We start from the raw sequence: 17,347 nt of genomic DNA, 5'->3' as shown, positions 1-17,347 counted from the left end.
CAAAAAAAAAATCATAAAAATTGTTTTGCTTTGTTTCTGTTATTGTTATTTTATTTCCAGGAAACACAAAAACCATAAAAATTGTGTCTCTAGCCTTGATTGTTTATTTGAATTCCATTAAAATAAAACCCATAAAAAAAAAATTGTTATTTGCTTCAAGTTTGCATATTTCTGCATTTTTGTGTTCTTGATAAAAAGAAAAAGAAAGAGAAGAAGTTAAGTGGTTTTGATCCACGAAAATTCTTTTGAAATCTCATTATAGTTGTTTGCATTCATTCCCCCAGCTCCCATTGCCATATCTGAATTTTCTTGCATCTAGTTCATTTCCTAGTTTCCTTTTTGGTTTATTTGCTTGCATATAAAAAAAAAAAAAAAATTATTGTTCTTTGCTTCTATAAATTTGAAAACCAAAATAAAAAGTTAAATTTCTTGTTTGTGTTTATATATTTCGTGCATACCATATTGCTTGCATTAAAAAAAAAAGGAAAAGAATATTGCATCATATTTATCTTTTTTTTTAATTTCTGTCCAAGCATATAGTTTAGCCATTGTTATTATTGTTTCACTTGTCTTTGACTCTTGAACCCATTAAAACACTTAACCCACGAGTTGTGTGTTGCATCAGGAACCATGGGAGATGAAGAACAAAGTGATTGTGATTGGGAGCAAGAAGAACAATTGTTGTCTGATGAAGAGAGTGGTTATGAAGAAGATCAGTGGACAGATGATTGTTCCAATACTGATTATGATGATGATCCAGATGGTGGAGAGCTTGAACCAGAACCACCAGACCATTATCAAGACAACACCAGCTCCGTAGACTGGTCTAGAGAAGAAGCTGACCAGAGAAACAACCATGAGGGCGAGTTGTATCCAGAGGAGATTGGATCCGAGATCAGCCTAGAAGAACACAGCCAGCATGAAGAGGAGATTCATGGAGTAGAAACAGAAGATTGTTTCAATGAAGAGGCTGAAGCAGAAGAGGTTTATCAAGAAGATGGCTTTGATTATAACTCAGAACATGAGGAGCCTTATGTTGAAGAGAGGCCATGGTGTGAAATACCATACTCTGATCATGAAGAAGAGGATGAAGAGGAGTCTCGATCCAAGGAAATACCATGGTGTGAGCTACCTTATTCTGATCAGGAGGATGATCACCAAGGTGAAACTGATGCTCAAGTCAGTTCAGACTACTCTGAAGTAAGTTATGGAGATGAACCGGAAAGCCACCCAGATTCTGCTGAAGAGAATGAAGTCTTAAGTGAGGCTGGAAGAGATGATGATGATGAGTATAAGCCAAGATACATCACATATTCAGGCTATAACCAAGGAGGGCCAGAAGACTACTTCAGATGGGAGAAAGATATGGAGGATTGGTTCCAAGCCCACAATATTCCAGAGAAGAAGAAGACAATGTATGCTGAAGCAACTTTAATCAAGAATGCTTATGTGCATTGGGAACAAGACAGTTGTGTACGGTTTGAGCTTGAGCTACCAGAGTACTCTTGGGAAGAGATGAAGGAATTTCTACATAAGGATTTTGTAGAAGATGCTGAGTTCATCCAAGAAGCAGAAGAAGAAAATTATGCCGAGCCAGAGAGATTGATCATGGCAGTCAGGTCCACCCCTAAGGCTAAACCCAAGAAGACTTGTGATCCCAAGCCGAGGAATATTCTGTGTGACCCATCTACCAGCAAGAGTAAGGCTAAGGAAGCTGTGAAACTTAAACCAAAGGAACCTAAAGCTGTGAAGAAGAAGATTAACCAGCAAGAGAAGGGTTCATACCAGAGTTCACTGCAAGCTCCAAAGGTACAAGACACATATCCAGGAGCCAAGAAAGTCTTGCAAGTACCCAAGAAGAAAGCAGAGCAAAAACAGATCATTGGAAAGCAACCCAATGAAGTGGTAGCTAAAACTCCAATCTGTGAAGCTCCACATGGACGACCAGGAACAGCCAATCAAGGTAAGTCCCCTAACTATAATATTCTCAAGGATAAGACATGTTATAGATGTCATAAAAGAGGACACTTTGCTGTAGCTTGTCCAACTAAGAAATCATTGAAAGAAACATCACTAGAAAAGAAAACTGATTTATCTAAAATTAGTGATAGTTTTATTCAATCTGATTTATTGGTTCAAAATTCTTGTGTGATGCACTTGTCTTTGCCAAAAAGTTTTGATCCAGGAATACTTAAAATAGAAGATCATCCAAACCAAGATCAAAAGTTGCAAAGAAGGCAGCAAACCAACACAAGCAGCCCAAAGAAGAAAATAATTCTTCAGCTTGTGGAAGCTATCAAAGTAAGTCTGGAAATTTCACATTTTGTTTATAAGTGTCCAAACACAGATATAATGCACTTGCTTCTTGTCCAAAATGTTGAGATTATTTCAGGTTGCAAAGAAGAAAGCTTCAAAGAAGTCCCACCGGATACTCTTTTGTTGATAGGAAAATCAATTCCAAGAGAGACCAGAAACGTGGCCAAAGAAACCTTGAAGATCCATCCACTCCAGAAGAGATTCAATGGCCATAAGCATAGTAGAGGCGTGATCCTTTCACACTTTGTCAAAGAAGAGCCACCAGATGCACCATGCATCACCAAACAAAAATTGTATCAAGGTAAGGTTCTAAACTCCCAAAAGAGAATGAAACCTGACTTGCTCTATTGTGGTGTATCAGGTTATCCAGTTTTGAGGTCAAAACCTTTACAAGAGGGAGGGAATGATGTGGTCATCAAATCAGTAGCTGAACCAGAAGTTCAGGAAGCCCTTCCAGATGAAGAAGAAGTCCGTCCTAAACAGGAAACCTTTCCAGAAGACGACGAAGTCCTTCCTAAACAGGAAGCCTTTCCAAAAGAAGAAGAAGTCTTTCCAAACCGGACCAACCAGGATATGTGTTCAGTCAAGACGATGTATCTCACTAACCCGGAGGAGTTTAGACATGAAACCAATTTTCATGCGTTCTACACTCAACAAGGAGACAAGCCCAATTGGAAGCAACCCCAAAGCTACTCAGACCAGGAAGATATGAATTTTACAAACCGGAGGTTCCCCAGCCCATCCACCTGCGAGTATCCCAGTTTAGAAGATGTTTCAAGCCCAACGAAGAAGCGTTCTGACCCAAACCAAATCATGCACTTCAAGAAGAATCTCTTAGCTTTCCAGCAAGCCAAGAATGAAGAGAAAAGTCCACGGAAATCTGAAGTTATGGTCCAATCTCTAAAACCGGTCAAACCAGTTCTGCACCTGCCTTATTTGGAGTCTCACCGGTTCAATCTTTGCCAAACCAAGACTTGGCGACCAGGAGAGATTAATTACCATCCAGAAGCTGCTTCAACATTCATTCCATGCTCCAGAACCCAGTGGATCAGGCGGATCTACTCTTGCTATTACTTGCCTTATTTGGAGTCATTTGCCATCAATTCCCAACAGCTCTTTCTGAGCCAAGACTACAAGGATTTCGACCAAGTATTCAACATTAAAGATGTTCCCAAGAAGCTTACCTATTCCCTCAAACCGTCCAGATACAAAACCAGAATCAAATCCCTTGAAGAAAGCCATTGGAACCAAGATATTCTCCAACGGCTAGTTTATCGGTTTTCCTTATTTGTTTGCTTCTTTCTGTGTTCTAGTTTTCTAGCTAAGTTATGGCACGAGCCTATATAAGCTCTGTTTAGTATTTCATTGTAAATGACCTTTCAATCTATAAGTTTATTCAATAAGAAATTCAGTTTCTTCTTCAAAGTGTGTCTTTGAGTTTGTTCTTGTCATTAGTTTCATTTGAGAGAGTCATCTGTTGCTATTGATTCGTAGTTCTTAGGCTGTTGAGAGATTCAGCATCCCCTGGACTTCACTGATTGAGAGAGTCGATCAAACCCAAGGATTGAGAGAGTCAATCAAAACTTCACCACCATCTCTACCAACATCCCACCTTCCGCAAGCTAAGCTTGGAATCTGCTGATCATCAAGTGATCTAAAGTTGGAGTGATTTCAGTCTTACATCACTCTTGAATGCATTGCTGATGTATTCACCTCCATTATCTGACCTCAATATCTTCACCGAGGCATTGTATTGATTGGATACATATGCCTGGAAGTTCATAAACGCCTCCAACACCCTGTCCTTAGATGGAAGCAATGTCAGCCAAGTATACTTTGACTTCTCATCAATGAAAGTCACAAAGTACTTCTGGCTATCTCTAGACATGCATGGAGCAGTCCACACATCCGAGTGAACTAGATCAAAGCAATGCTCATAGGTTGTCTCTGAAGTTGGGAACACTGTCCTACAATGCTTCCCTAGAATGCATGCTTCACACTCCAAGTGGTTGAATGACATTTTAGGCATTACCAATCCAATAGCACGAGCGTGTGGATGTCCTAGCCTTGCATGCCAAATCGTGTTGTCCACTTTCTCAGCAGCACTGCTCAAACACATAGGATTAGGAAACTCCTTGGTCACAAGTAGATGGTATAGCTGATTCTTGCTATCACCTCTACCAATGACTCTTCCAGTCTTTAAGTCTTGAAACTCCACTTCTTCTGGCCTGAATACTACTTGACAACCTAGATCAACCGTTGCTCTCTTCACTGATAGCAAGTTTGATTCAAACCGAGGCATGTAGAATGCATTAGTCTCCTTGTCAAACAGTTTGAGCTTCCCCACTCCTTCTATGGGGATCATGTCCCCATTTGCTATCTTTACTCCTCCACTGGATGTTTTTATATCCTTTAGTAGATGTCTATCACTGATCATGTGATGACTTGCACCAGAATCAATGATAATGGGTTTGTTTGATGTGTATGCTTTGGTAGGAGAGCTATCCCTCCGGGTCGTAACCAAAGCATACATATGCTTAACAAACTCACTCCATTCCTCCTTGGTTACATGCTCATCTACTTCTGGCTTCTTTGGAACCATGCTTCCTTCTCCCATATAGGCAGAGTAGTTGCATACTCCCACAACTCTCTTCCTACACCTTATCATGTTGCTAAACCCCTTAGCAAGCATTCTCCCTTTCCTCTTCTTCCGGAAGCTCTCACTCCTACTCCTGGTTAGCCTCCATGAGCCCTTACTCCTACTCATGGTTAACCAATCTCTCATCATCTTGTGTGCTCTCTCCACCAGCACACACATTCCTTCCACATCTGCGAGTTGTTCTCTATTGAGAACCATCTCTACTAGCCATCCATAAGATAACTCCATGCTCACCAAGAGCCTTGCTATCACCTCTTGCTTTGGTGTAGCATCCACACGAGTTCTCAACCCTTGTAGTTCATCCCACAAGTGTTGCAGCTCCATTAGATGATCTCTAACTCCAAGGATCCCCTCCTTGACCTCACGCACTCTCCTAAGACTGATCTTGTTCTCATGAACTTCTTCAATCCCCTTGAGCAGTGTACTCCCATCAGTAGCCATCTCCTTCAAAGACTCCACCTTTACATCATTACTCTCATCAGTAGTGACCTCCTTCAAAGATCCCACCTTTACATCATTTCTCCCAATCCGACAGCTCTCCAAGGCTGTCTTCAACCAGCTTGACCAACTCCACTCCATTTCCCTGTTACACTGGTTGTTATTCATCAATAACCAACCGCACACACAGAGATCAACACACAAGACTCAGCAATCCACAAACAACATCCAAAGTACTAAGCTATAGCTTAGATCTTCCTCCAAGACTCTCCAAACAACTCGCCAAGCTTCTCAGCAAGCTAGACTCTCCTTCTGAGCTTGTCAAACACCTAAAGGAACCTCCTTGTAGCTTGTCCTCCAAAAGAAACACCAACAGACTCAAACTCAAATTTTCAAAGATCTAGCTCACCAAAAACTCAAGAACACTCAAGAACACTCAAGAACATTCTTCAAAGATCACGAAATACTCTTTCTTTTAATGAACCTGGCTCTGATACCATGATATTTTAGAGATTAGAAAGAGTTTTAAGAGATTGAGAGAGTTTGTGAATCAAAGATCTAAGAGATTAAGAATGAAGAAACCAGAAATTACTATTTGGGAGGCACATTTCTCATTAGTCTCAAAGTTGTGATTACAAGAGTATATATAGAGAGAGAGTTGCGCAGCTAGGGTTGTAAAATCACTATGCACGCATGTGAACAAAGGGAAATGAATGGCTGAGGTTAACCACATGTGCTGGTCAAAAGGAGGAGTGTGTCTTGACTTGCCAGCCTGGTCTGGTTGCTGTAGCAATAGATAAGGTTTCTTATCCTCTTCAACGGTCACCTACAGTGTCCATTTCAAACCATCCGCGCCTCCTCTCTTCCCTCTTCCTTGCTTCATACATTTCCACTTCCTTGCTTCACAAGTAACTCTCACACCTTGCATAGTAACTTCTGGATAGTAAATAGTAAATAGTGAAGAGAGTATTTCACTATTTACTATTACACCAACTTCCTCAACCTCTTCTTTTACTCTTGTGATCTCACCCTTAGCTTCTCCTCAATATTATCACCTCATTTTAACAATAGGAACCATAACTTGCTCAGTGACCTTCAGCTCGCCTCCCTCATTAAGCCATTGAAGTGGGTAAGGTCTAGGATGCTTCCCTGTTTTTAGCCCAAGCTTTGCTACAAGAGATTCACTAGCCACGTTAGTACAACTTCCACCATCTATAATCAAGCTGCAAACTTTATCATAAACAGTACAACGAGTGTGAAAGAGATTCTCCCTTTGATCAATGTCTTCTGGTTTGGATTGGACCTGAAGAGACCTTCTTGTAACCAGGAGCTGTCCTCGGACTGGATAGTCTATCAACTCTTCCTCGGAAGCATCAGCTTTCTCTTCCTCAGATATAATATCTCCATTATCCAAGAGAATCATCACCTTCTTGTTAGTGCATTCATTAGCATAATGACCAATGCCATGGCACTTGAAACACTTTACATCTCTTGACCTAGTTGCTGGTGCTTTTCCTTTGTCATCACGCGGATAGTTCTTAGTCTCATCTTTAGGTTTAGCTAGGCTTCTCTCATCCTTGATTGTCCTGTAGTTGTTGCCGTATGAACCCTTGGAGCTGTTCTTTCTCTTCTGTTGCTGCTCAATGAGGATAGCTTTGTGAAGAAGCTCATAGATGTCATCATAATCCTGCAGCTCCAATCGATCTTGTATTTCTCTGTTGAGACCAGCTTGGAACCGAGCCATAGTTGCATTAGAATCCTCAACAACAGACGCCTTTATCATGAGAGTCTCCATCTCCTGATAGTAATCCTCCACGCTCTTAGTTCCTTGAGTGAGCCTCCTTAGTTTCAGATGAACATCCTTGTGGTAATGACTTGGAACAAATCGTTTCCTCATGAGAGTCTTGAGTTCAAACCAACCTGATACTGCTGCTTCCCCGGTTCTTCTTCTTGTTGAAGTAATCTGATCCCACCAGTGAAGAGCATAACCATTGAATTCAGTTGCTGCAAGTCTAACCTTCTTGAGCTCTGAGTAGTTGTGACAATCAAAGATCAACTCTATCTTTTTTTCCCAATCAAGGTAATCGTCTGGATTGCTGGTACCACTGAAGATTGGTACTCTGAGCTTGATGTTACCAAGACTGTCATCTGGCCTGTGTCTCTCTGCCCGGTTGGTTCTGGTCTGAGATGGTGCTCTAACTGATCTTACTTCATCTGAACTCCTTCCAGAAGAGGTGATATCATCATCAGTTAAGCCAGTAGCAACTCTCTTGCCTCTCCTTTTCTCTCTAGCAGCTTTCCTAGCCTGAGAAGCACTACCTAAAACATTGTTAGTAGCAAAGGAATTTCTTTCAAATTCAAGTTTCTTATCTATTGCTTTCATCAGAGTTGACATCATAGCATCCATCTGGACTTTGTTGAATAGGTTTGGATGATCTTCCCGCTCATGCTCTTCATCCGACATGATTCCTATTAAGAAACTCAACAAGAAAGGTTAGAACACAATATGATAGCCGAAGCCTCACTGGTGTTTCTCTCAAGTGTTTCTCTCAAGTGTTTCAGTTTGTGAATCCAGGAGTTCAATAGCAAACAGAGTTCAAGCCTTTTGAAGTCAATTCCCTACCTGATGAGGACCTCAAGTCAGTAGCTGAACCACCAACTCATGAACCTAACCATACAAGCTACATTGGAGCCAGTAGCGACATAGGTGCATTCAAAAGGCCATATCTTTCAAACAAGGAGGGTTTTAATCACGAGGCCAATTTTATTGGATTCTACACTCAAGATGAAGTCCAACCCAATTGGAATTTCAAGAAAATCTTCACGGAGGAAGAAGTTATGAATTTTACAAACCGGAGGTTCTCCAGCACATCCGTTTGCGCGTACCGGCCTTTAGAAGAGAATTTCAAACCAACCAAGAAGCGAACCGAGCCAAATTCAGCTATGGAATTCAAGATGGATCTCTTAGCTTTCCAACAAGCCAAGAATGAGGAGAAAAGCCCACGTAGTTATGAAGTTATGATCCATTCATCAAAACCGGCTAAACCAGTTCTGCACTTGCTTCAATTGGAAGCTAACCGGTTCAATCAGTATCAAATCAAGACTTGGCGACCAGGAGAGATTACTGACCAACCAGGAGCTGCTTACATCTTCATTCCATGTGCCAGCATGCAGAGGAACAGGCGAATCTTCATGGACAACAACTTCCCATATCCGGACACACCAAATGCATTCAAGGAAAGTTCCCACCACTTGATGAGCAAGGACCAACGGCTCTATTCCTTTGAACCAGAAGAAACCAAGACCCTTATGAGATTATTCAGCAGCCAGAGACTATTATTTCGTGGATACTTCACCAAGATATCCAGATACAAGATCACCTCTCTTCAAAGGCAAGAAATCAGCCTAACGGCTAGTTTTCTTCAAGGAGCCAAACTCATTATTTCTCTACTTTATTTTCTTGTATTTCTTTCCTTTCTAGAGTATTAGAACGTTGTAGTTGAGTCAAGGTCGAGCCTATATAAGCTCAAGACCATTCATCATTGTTTTACACCTTTGATCATTTTATAATAAACCGAGAATTTTCTCTTTAAAGCTTTTGCTTTGTTCTTATGTTTCTCTAAGTAGTTAGGTGGATTCCATTGCTTAGTGAACGTGTTAGTCTCTGTCTTTGTGTGGAATCACTGAGACTGTGGCTTGTGAGTTGTATCAAAGGCCATCCGCAACCTTTGTGGTGCTCCTCGATCCATCAAGTTACTTCCATCCAGATCCTTTTGGTTGATTAGATCAGTCCAGCCGGATCACCCCTTGTGCTAGATCGATTCTCTCTTGTACTAAGAGTTATACAGCCTTTGATAGCTTAGGCTTGTATCATTTCTGGTATCAGAGCTGAAGTTCCTTCAGCATCAGGTCATATCTATCCTTTTCTCTTGTTATTACATTTTATGTTTCACTTGTTTTTGCATTCCTAAATCAAAAAAAAAAAATTAAAGAGTTGTTCTTTGTCTCATTTAGTTCTGTTTCATTCATAAACTTATAAAAAAAAAAATCGTTTAGTCTCTTATTGCATCTAGTTTATCTTGTTTCTCTTTTCATAAAACCATAAAACCCATAAAAATAAATCGTTTTGCTTCTTGTTGCATTTAGTTGTTTCATCTCTTTCAAAAGAAAAAAAAAATTGCTCATCTTGTTCTTATTCCTGTCGAGTTTAGTTGTCTTTAGATCACTACCTTCATTCAAAAAAATTATAAAAAGTGTTTCTATTAAGTGCATATTCGAACTTGCCATATTTTTGTTCCACTTTTTAATTCTTTCCTAAAGTTTTTGCTTGCAACTCTTCTTTTCCTTTTTGTTTCACTCCATTACTTTGTTTGTCACGTCTTCTTCTTTAACCACTTGATTCTGAATACTTTTGTTCATTCTTTGCGAGGTATTGATTCAAGTTAGATGGAGAGTGAAGAAGAGACTGAAGAATACAACACTTCAGAAGTAGATTGGGGAGAAGAAGCTGGTCCAGATTGTTGGAGTGATGGAGATGACCATACTGATATTTCTTGGTGCGTGAACTCTGTTCAAGAGTATGCTCTAAATGTTGAACAAGAGTACCAGGAGGAAGAACAAGAGCCACGGGACCAATACTCAAGCTGCTATGGTCCCAAATCAAAGGTCACCTATGGGGGTAGATCTGAGGGGAAATTCTATGTTCAAGCTTGTCCAAGGAGAATGAAAACCACCATGTCTACACCAGCAAGACCTTACCAGGGAAACCGATCAAGCCATATCCAAAGCAATCAATGGAACCACAATGGTAATCATCTTAGGCAGAATCGCTTGGATACATTAACTATGCAATTTTCAGGTCATAAGGGAGGACCAAGTGCATACCTAAGGTGGGAGGACGACATGGAGCAATGGTTTATAGCTTGGAGAATTCCAGAGAAGTTACAACCATCTTATGCAAGAGATACCTTAGTTGGAGAAGCATACAAATGGTGGAGCCAACTTGATGCTGATCGGATCTATTACAATGATCCACCTTTTACTTGGGCAGAGTTGAAGAGGCTCATGTATAAGCAGTTTGTGGAAAGGGCAGAGCACAATCAGAAGGTGTCTACAAACAGAGTGGTACAACCCCAAGTCTTGCAGCCGGAAAACAAGAGGCAAAGCTCGAAACCAGTGCATACACCTCAAGTCAAACAAAACCAAGGTGAATACTTTAAATCTTTAGAACCATCTGAGGTTATTTGTTACAGGTGTCAAGGCCATGGTCATCTTGCAAAAGATTGTCCCACAAAACGAGCTGTGAAGTTAGCAAAAGAAACTAACTTGGAGGTAAGTGATTCTTTTACTAGCTTGGATGATTCTTTTGATAGGATAGATAAAAAGTTTGAAGAACTTCTCAACTTGATGAAAGCTAGATATAATTCTGTTTCTAGTAATTCCATGACTGTCTTAACACACTTGTCTAGTGCCCAAGAGGTTGAAAATATTTCAGGTACTAACATGGAAATCAAGGAACAAGAACCCAACCGTGCTGTGCAAGCAAGTCCAAGACTTGAAATTTTTCAAGTCCCAACTAATGATGAGGTGATTTCTGAACTTACTGTGAATAATCCTACTTATCAAAACACTGGTATGATGCACTTGCACTCTGTCCAGAATGTTGATGCAGGTCTCAGTGAAGGCCAAGAGAATGTGTCTGAGAGACTAGAACAAGAAGAAATCATCCTTGAACCCGATCCACTTCAGGTAAGTGATCCTATCCCTTGTTTGCTTACTGAAAACTTGGATAATGTGCACACTGATTTATTAGGTCCTGATAAATGTGAGGAAAAACCAGGCAGTTTAGATAAGCATGCAGATTATACTTCTTTTCTTATATCACACTTAGGGAGGAAGCAAGAGATTTTAACATCTACTGAAAATGGAATTTTTCAAAACAATTTATATGCTGATTATTCCATGACTTCTATAACACACTTGTCTCTAGCCAAAGATGTTGAGTCTATGACAGGAACCAATGCTGAAGATTCCAGAGGAGATCTACCCAAAGCCAAGATCACACCAGACCGGACCAGAGGAGTAATCCTATCCTATTTTTCCAAAGAAGAACCACCAGATGTGCCATCAAAGTTCAAACCAAAACAATACCAAGGTAAGACCCTAGAATCTCAAAAGAGGATGAAACCTGACTTGCTCTATCTTGGTGCAGATAAATTGGTTTTGAGGACAAAACCTTTTGAAGAAGGAGGGAATGATGAGGACCTCAAGTCAGTAGCTGAACCACCAACTCATGAACCTAACCATACAAGCTACATTGGAGCCAGTAGCGACATAGGTGCATTCAAAAGGCCATATCTTTCAAACAAGGAGGGTTTTAATCACGAGGCCAATTTTATTGGATTCTACACTCAAGATGGAGTCCAACCCAATTGGAATTTCAAGAAAATCTTCACGGAGGAAGAAGTTATGAATTTTACAAACCGGAGGTTCTCCAGCACATCCGTTTGCGCGTACCGGCCTTTAGAAGAGAATTTCAAACCAACCAAGAAGCGAACCGAGCCAAATTCAGCTATGGAATTCAAGATGGATCTCTTAGCTTTCCAACAAGCCAAGAATGAGGAGAAAAGCCCACGTAGTTATGAAGTTATGATCCATTCATCAAAACCGGCTAAACCAGTTCTGCACTTGCTTCAATTGGAAGCTAACCGGTTCAATCAGTATCAAATCAAGACTTGGCGACCAGGAGAGATTACTGACCAACCAGAAGCTGCTTACATCTTCATTCCATGTGCCAGCATGCAGAGGAACAGGCGAATCTTCATGGACAACAACTTCCCATATCCGGACACACCAAATGCATTCAAGGAAAGTTCCCACCACTTGATGAGCAAGGACCAACGGCTCTATTCCTTTGAACCAGAAGAAACCAAGACCCTTATGAGATTATTCAGCAGCCAGAGACTATTATTTCGTGGATACTTCACCAAGATATCCAGATACAAGATCACCTCTCTTCAAAGGCAAGAAATCAGCCTAACGGCTAGTTTTCTTCAAGGAGCCAAACTCATTATTTCTCTACTTTATTTTCTTGTATTTCTTTCCTTTCTAGAGTATTAGAACGTTGTAGTTGAGTCAAGGTCGAGCCTATATAAGCTCAAGACCATTCATCATTGTTTTACACCTTTGATCATTTTATAATAAACCGAGAATTTTCTCTTTAAAGCTTTTGCTTTGTTCTTATGTTTCTCTAAGTAGTTAGGTGGATTCCATTGCTTAGTGAACGTGTTAGTCTCTGTCTTTGTGTGGAATCACTGAGACTGTGGCTTGTGAGTTGTATCAAAGGCCATCCGCAACCTTTGTGGTGCTCCTCGATCCATCAAGTTACTTCCATCCAGATCCTTTTGGTTGATTAGATCAGTCCAGCCGGATCACCCCTTGTGCTAGATCGATTCTCTCTTGTACTAAGAGTTATACAGCCTTTGATAGCTTAGGCTTGTATCACTACCCCAAAGAGAAGAAAAGATAGACAGTATTAAGAGATTTAGTTCGCAAGAGGCTTTACCACCAGAGACTGGATTTCTCTTCAGTCTGGCTGGATTTCTCTTCAGCCTTAGATGCCTTGATCTTTCTTTTTTTTTTTTTTATACTGGTCGGCCCCCTCGCACTTTTAGATAGGTAGAAAAGAGATGGATAGATTCACAGAAACAGAATAAAAGAGGTTCCCAAAGAGAAGAAGAAAATCGAGTACAAACCCTGAATCAAAAGCCCTCAATCTGCTCTGATACCACTTAATGTAACCCTTGATGGTTTGTTTTCCCTTTTTGATGGATCTGAGGGTGATATGGGTTGTGTTTTGCGGATTAGAACAAGGATGGTATTGTCTCCTTGAAAGGTAATGGGATGGATGATGGATAGAGGTTGATATGGAGGTGTTCTTCAGTGTAGATCGATGGAGAGATCAAACACTTGTGTAGATGTGCTAGAGATCGTGAGTATCACGCCCACAAACAATGATCTAAAGCCAAAAAGCCTTGCAGAGAATCAACTCCTAGGCAAACAGTGTTCAGAAACTGAACAAAGGATTCACAAGAACAAGGAATGATTTTTATTGAAAAGTGAATGAATCATACTTTGGATTCTCACGGTTTATGTAGAACAAAGACAAAGAAATATTGTGGAAACTTGCAACAAGACTTGTGTGAAACTAAGAAGAAAACACTTAGAACTAGGCAATCTCGAAGACTGAATAATTGAAGAACTCCTTGACTTGATTCTCCATCGAAGTTGGTTCTGGTTTAGAATAAACCAACATCGAAATTGCATTCTTCAATCTCCTAGTTTGTGATCTTGTAACCGGGCCTAACTTGGTTATGAGATCATGGTTGTCGTGGGCTTTACTTGTCTCCTCTTCAGCAACATCTAGCTCACTTGTCTCCTCTTCAGTATCACTTAGCTGAATCAGCTCCTCATGCTCCGCATTGTCTCCTTGTTTAGCTAGGTTTGCATCAGATATCTTCTTGCTCACAACACTCATGAGATTTATTCAACTTCCTGGTTATTATCCACTGATTAGTGGTTCCAAATAAAGCTTCTTAGATCGTGGTTCATCCTGGTTTTGATAAGAATCATGAAGATATTGCCATATGTCCGAACAGGCTAATCTGGAATCATCTGGATAGAAAGTGGGATATCTTCTTACTCACAACTCCTATGAGATTTATTCAACTTCCTGGTTATTCTCCACTGATTAGTGGTTCCAAATAAAGCTTCTTAGATTGTGGTTCATCCTGGTTTGATATCATGAAGATATGGCATATGTCCGAACAGGCTAATCTAGAATCATCTGATAGAAGGTGGGATATCTTCTTGCTCACAACACTTATGAGATTTATTCAACTTCCTGGTTATTCTCCACTGATTAGTGGTTCCAAATAAAGCTTCTTAGATCGTGGTTCATCCTGGTTTGATAAGAATCATGAAGATATTGGCCATATGTCCGAACAGGCTAATCTGGAATCATCTGGATAGAAAGTGGGGATCTTTCTTACTCACAACTCCTATGAGATTTATTCAACTTCCTGGTTATTCTCCACTGATTAGTGGTTCCAAATAAAGCTTCTTAGATCGTGGTTCATCCTGGTTTGATAAAAATCATGAAGATAATGGCATATGTCCGAAAAGGCTAATCTGGAATCATCTGGATAGAAAGTGGGATATCTTCTTACTCACAACTCCTATGAGATTTATTCAACTTCCTGGTTATTCTCCACTGATTAGTGGTTCCAAATAAAGCTTCTTAGATCGTGGTTCATCCTGGTTTGATAAGAATCATGAAGATATTGGCATATGTCCGAACAGGCTAATCTGGAATCATCTGGATAGAAAGTGGGATATCTTCTTGCTCACAACACTTATGAGATTTATTCAACTTCCTGGTTATTCTCCACTGATTAGTGGTTCCAAATAAAGCTTCTTAGATCGTGGTTCATCCTGGTTTGATAAGAATCATGAAGATATTGCCATATGTCCGAACAGGCTAATCTGGAATCATCTGGATAGAAAGTGGGATATCTTCTTACTCACAACTCCTATGAGATTTATTCAACTTCCTGGTTATTCTCCACTGATTAGTGGTTCCAAATAAAGCTTCTTAGATCGTGGTTCATCCTGGTTTGATAAGAATCATGAAGATATTGCCATATGTCCGAACAGGCTAATCTGGAATCATCTGGATAGAAAGTGGGATATCTTCTTACTCACAACTCTTATGAGATTTATTCAACTTCCTGGTTATTCTCCACTGATTAGTGGTTCCAAATAAAGCTTCTTAGATCGTGGTTCATCCTGGTTTGATAAGAATCATGAAGATATTGCCATATGTCCGAACAGGCTAATCTGGAATCATCTGGATAGAAAGTGGGATATCTTCTTACTCACAACTCCTATGAGATTTATTCAACTTCCTGGTTATTCTCCACTGATTAGTGGTTCCAAATAAAGCTTCTTAGATCGTGGTTCATCCTGGTTTGATAAGAATCATGAAGATTATGGCATATGTCCGAACAGGCTAATCTGGAATCATCTGGATAGAAGGTGGGATATCTTCTTGCTCACAACCTTATGAGATTTATTCAACTTCCTGGTTATTCTCCACTGATTAGTGGTTCCAAATAAAGCTTCTTAGATCGTGGTTCATCCTGGTTTGATAAGAATCATGAAGATAATGGCATATGTCCGAACAGGCTAATCTGGAATCATCTGGATAGAAAGTGGGATATCTTCTTACTCACAACACTTATGAGATTTATTCAACTTCCTGGTTATTCTCCACTGATTAGTGGTTCCAAATAAAGCTTCTTAGATCGTGGTTCATCCTGGTTTGATAAGAATCATGAAGATATTGCATATGTCCGAACAGGCTAATCTGGAATCATCTGGATAGAAAGTGGGATATCTTCTTACTCACAACTCCTATGAGATTTATTCAACTTCCTGGTTATTCTCCACTGATTAGTGGTTCCAAATAAAGCTTCTTAGATCGTGGTTCATCCTGGTTTGATAAGAATCATGAAGATAATGGCATATGTCCGAACAGGCTAATCTGGAATCATCTGGATAGAAAGTGGGATATCTTCTTACTCACAACACTATGAGATTTATTCAACTTCCTGGTTATTCTCCACTGATTAGTGGTTCCAAATAAAGCTTCTTAGATCGTGGTTCATCCTGGTTTGATAAGAATCATGAAGATATTGGCATATGTCCGAACAGGCTAATCTGGAATCATCTGGATAGAAGATGGGATATCTTCTTACTCACAACTCCTATGAGATTTATTCAACTTCCTGGTTATTCTCCACTGATTAGTGGTTCCAAATAAAGCTTCTTAGATCGTGGTTCATCCTGTTTTGATAAGAATCATGAAGATAAATGCCATTATGTCCGAACAGGCTAATCTGGAAATCATCTGGATAGAAAGTGGATATCTTCTTACTCACACTCCTATGAGATTTATTCAACTTCCTGGTTATTCTCCACTGATTAGTGGTTCCAAATAAAGCTTCTTAGATCGTGGTTCATCCTGGTTTGATAAGAATCATGAAGATAATGGCATATGTCCGAACAGGCTAATCTGGAATCATCTGGATAGAAAGTGGGATATCTTCTTACTCACAACTCCTATGAGATTTATTCAACTTCCTGGTTATTCTCCCACTGATTAGTGGTTCCAAATAAAGCTTCTTAGATATTGGTTCATCCTGGTTTGATAAGAATCATGAAGATATTGCCATATGTCCGAACAGGCTAAATCTGGAATCATCTGGATAGAAGGTGGGATATCTTCTTACTCACAACTCCTATGAGATTTATTCAACTTCCTGGTTATTCTCCACTGATTAGTGGTTCCAAATAAAGCTTCTTAGATCGTGGTTCATCCTGGTTTGATAAGAATCATGAAGAAATTGCCATATGTCCGAACAGGCTAATCTGGAATCATCTGGATAGAAAGTGGGATATCTTCTTACTCACCCATATGAGATTTATTCAACTTCCTGGTTATTCTCCACTGATTAGTGGTTCCAAATAAAGCTTCTTAGATCGTGGTTCATCCTGGTTTGATAAGAATCATGAAGATAATGGCATATATGTCGCGAACAGGCTAATCTGGAAATCATCTGGATAGAAGTGGGGATATCTTCTTGCTCACAACACTTATGAGAATTTCAACTTCCTGGTTATTCTCCACTGATTAGTGGTTCCAAATAAAGCTTCTTAGATATTGGTTCATCCTGGTTTTGATAAGAATCATGAAAGATATTTGCCATATGTCCGAACAGGCTAATCTGGAATCAATTTGGATAGAAAGTGGGATATCTTTCTTACTCACAACTCTATGAGATTTATTTCAACTTCCTGGTTATTCTCCACTAA

The 17,347-nt window shown here is 39.9% G+C and overlaps 1 protein-coding gene across 1 annotated transcript; it reads left to right on the top strand.

Moving 5' to 3' along the window:
• Positions 1-630: 630 nt before the first annotated feature.
• LOC130501621 (uncharacterized) lies at positions 631-8,902 on the top strand. Its single transcript, XM_056996460.1, has 2 exons — positions 631-1,963; positions 8,895-8,902. Exons 1-2 carry the CDS (start codon positions 631-633, stop codon positions 8,900-8,902), a joined length of 1,341 nt encoding a protein of 446 aa, XP_056852440.1.
• Positions 8,903-17,347: the final 8,445 nt, after the last annotated feature.

Source organism: Raphanus sativus, unplaced genomic scaffold (assembly GCF_000801105.2).
Source record: "Raphanus sativus cultivar WK10039 unplaced genomic scaffold, ASM80110v3 Scaffold0231, whole genome shotgun sequence".
Taxonomy (NCBI): Eukaryota; Viridiplantae; Streptophyta; class Magnoliopsida; order Brassicales; family Brassicaceae; genus Raphanus; species Raphanus sativus.
This window is presented reverse-complemented; position numbering and strand designations above follow the sequence as displayed.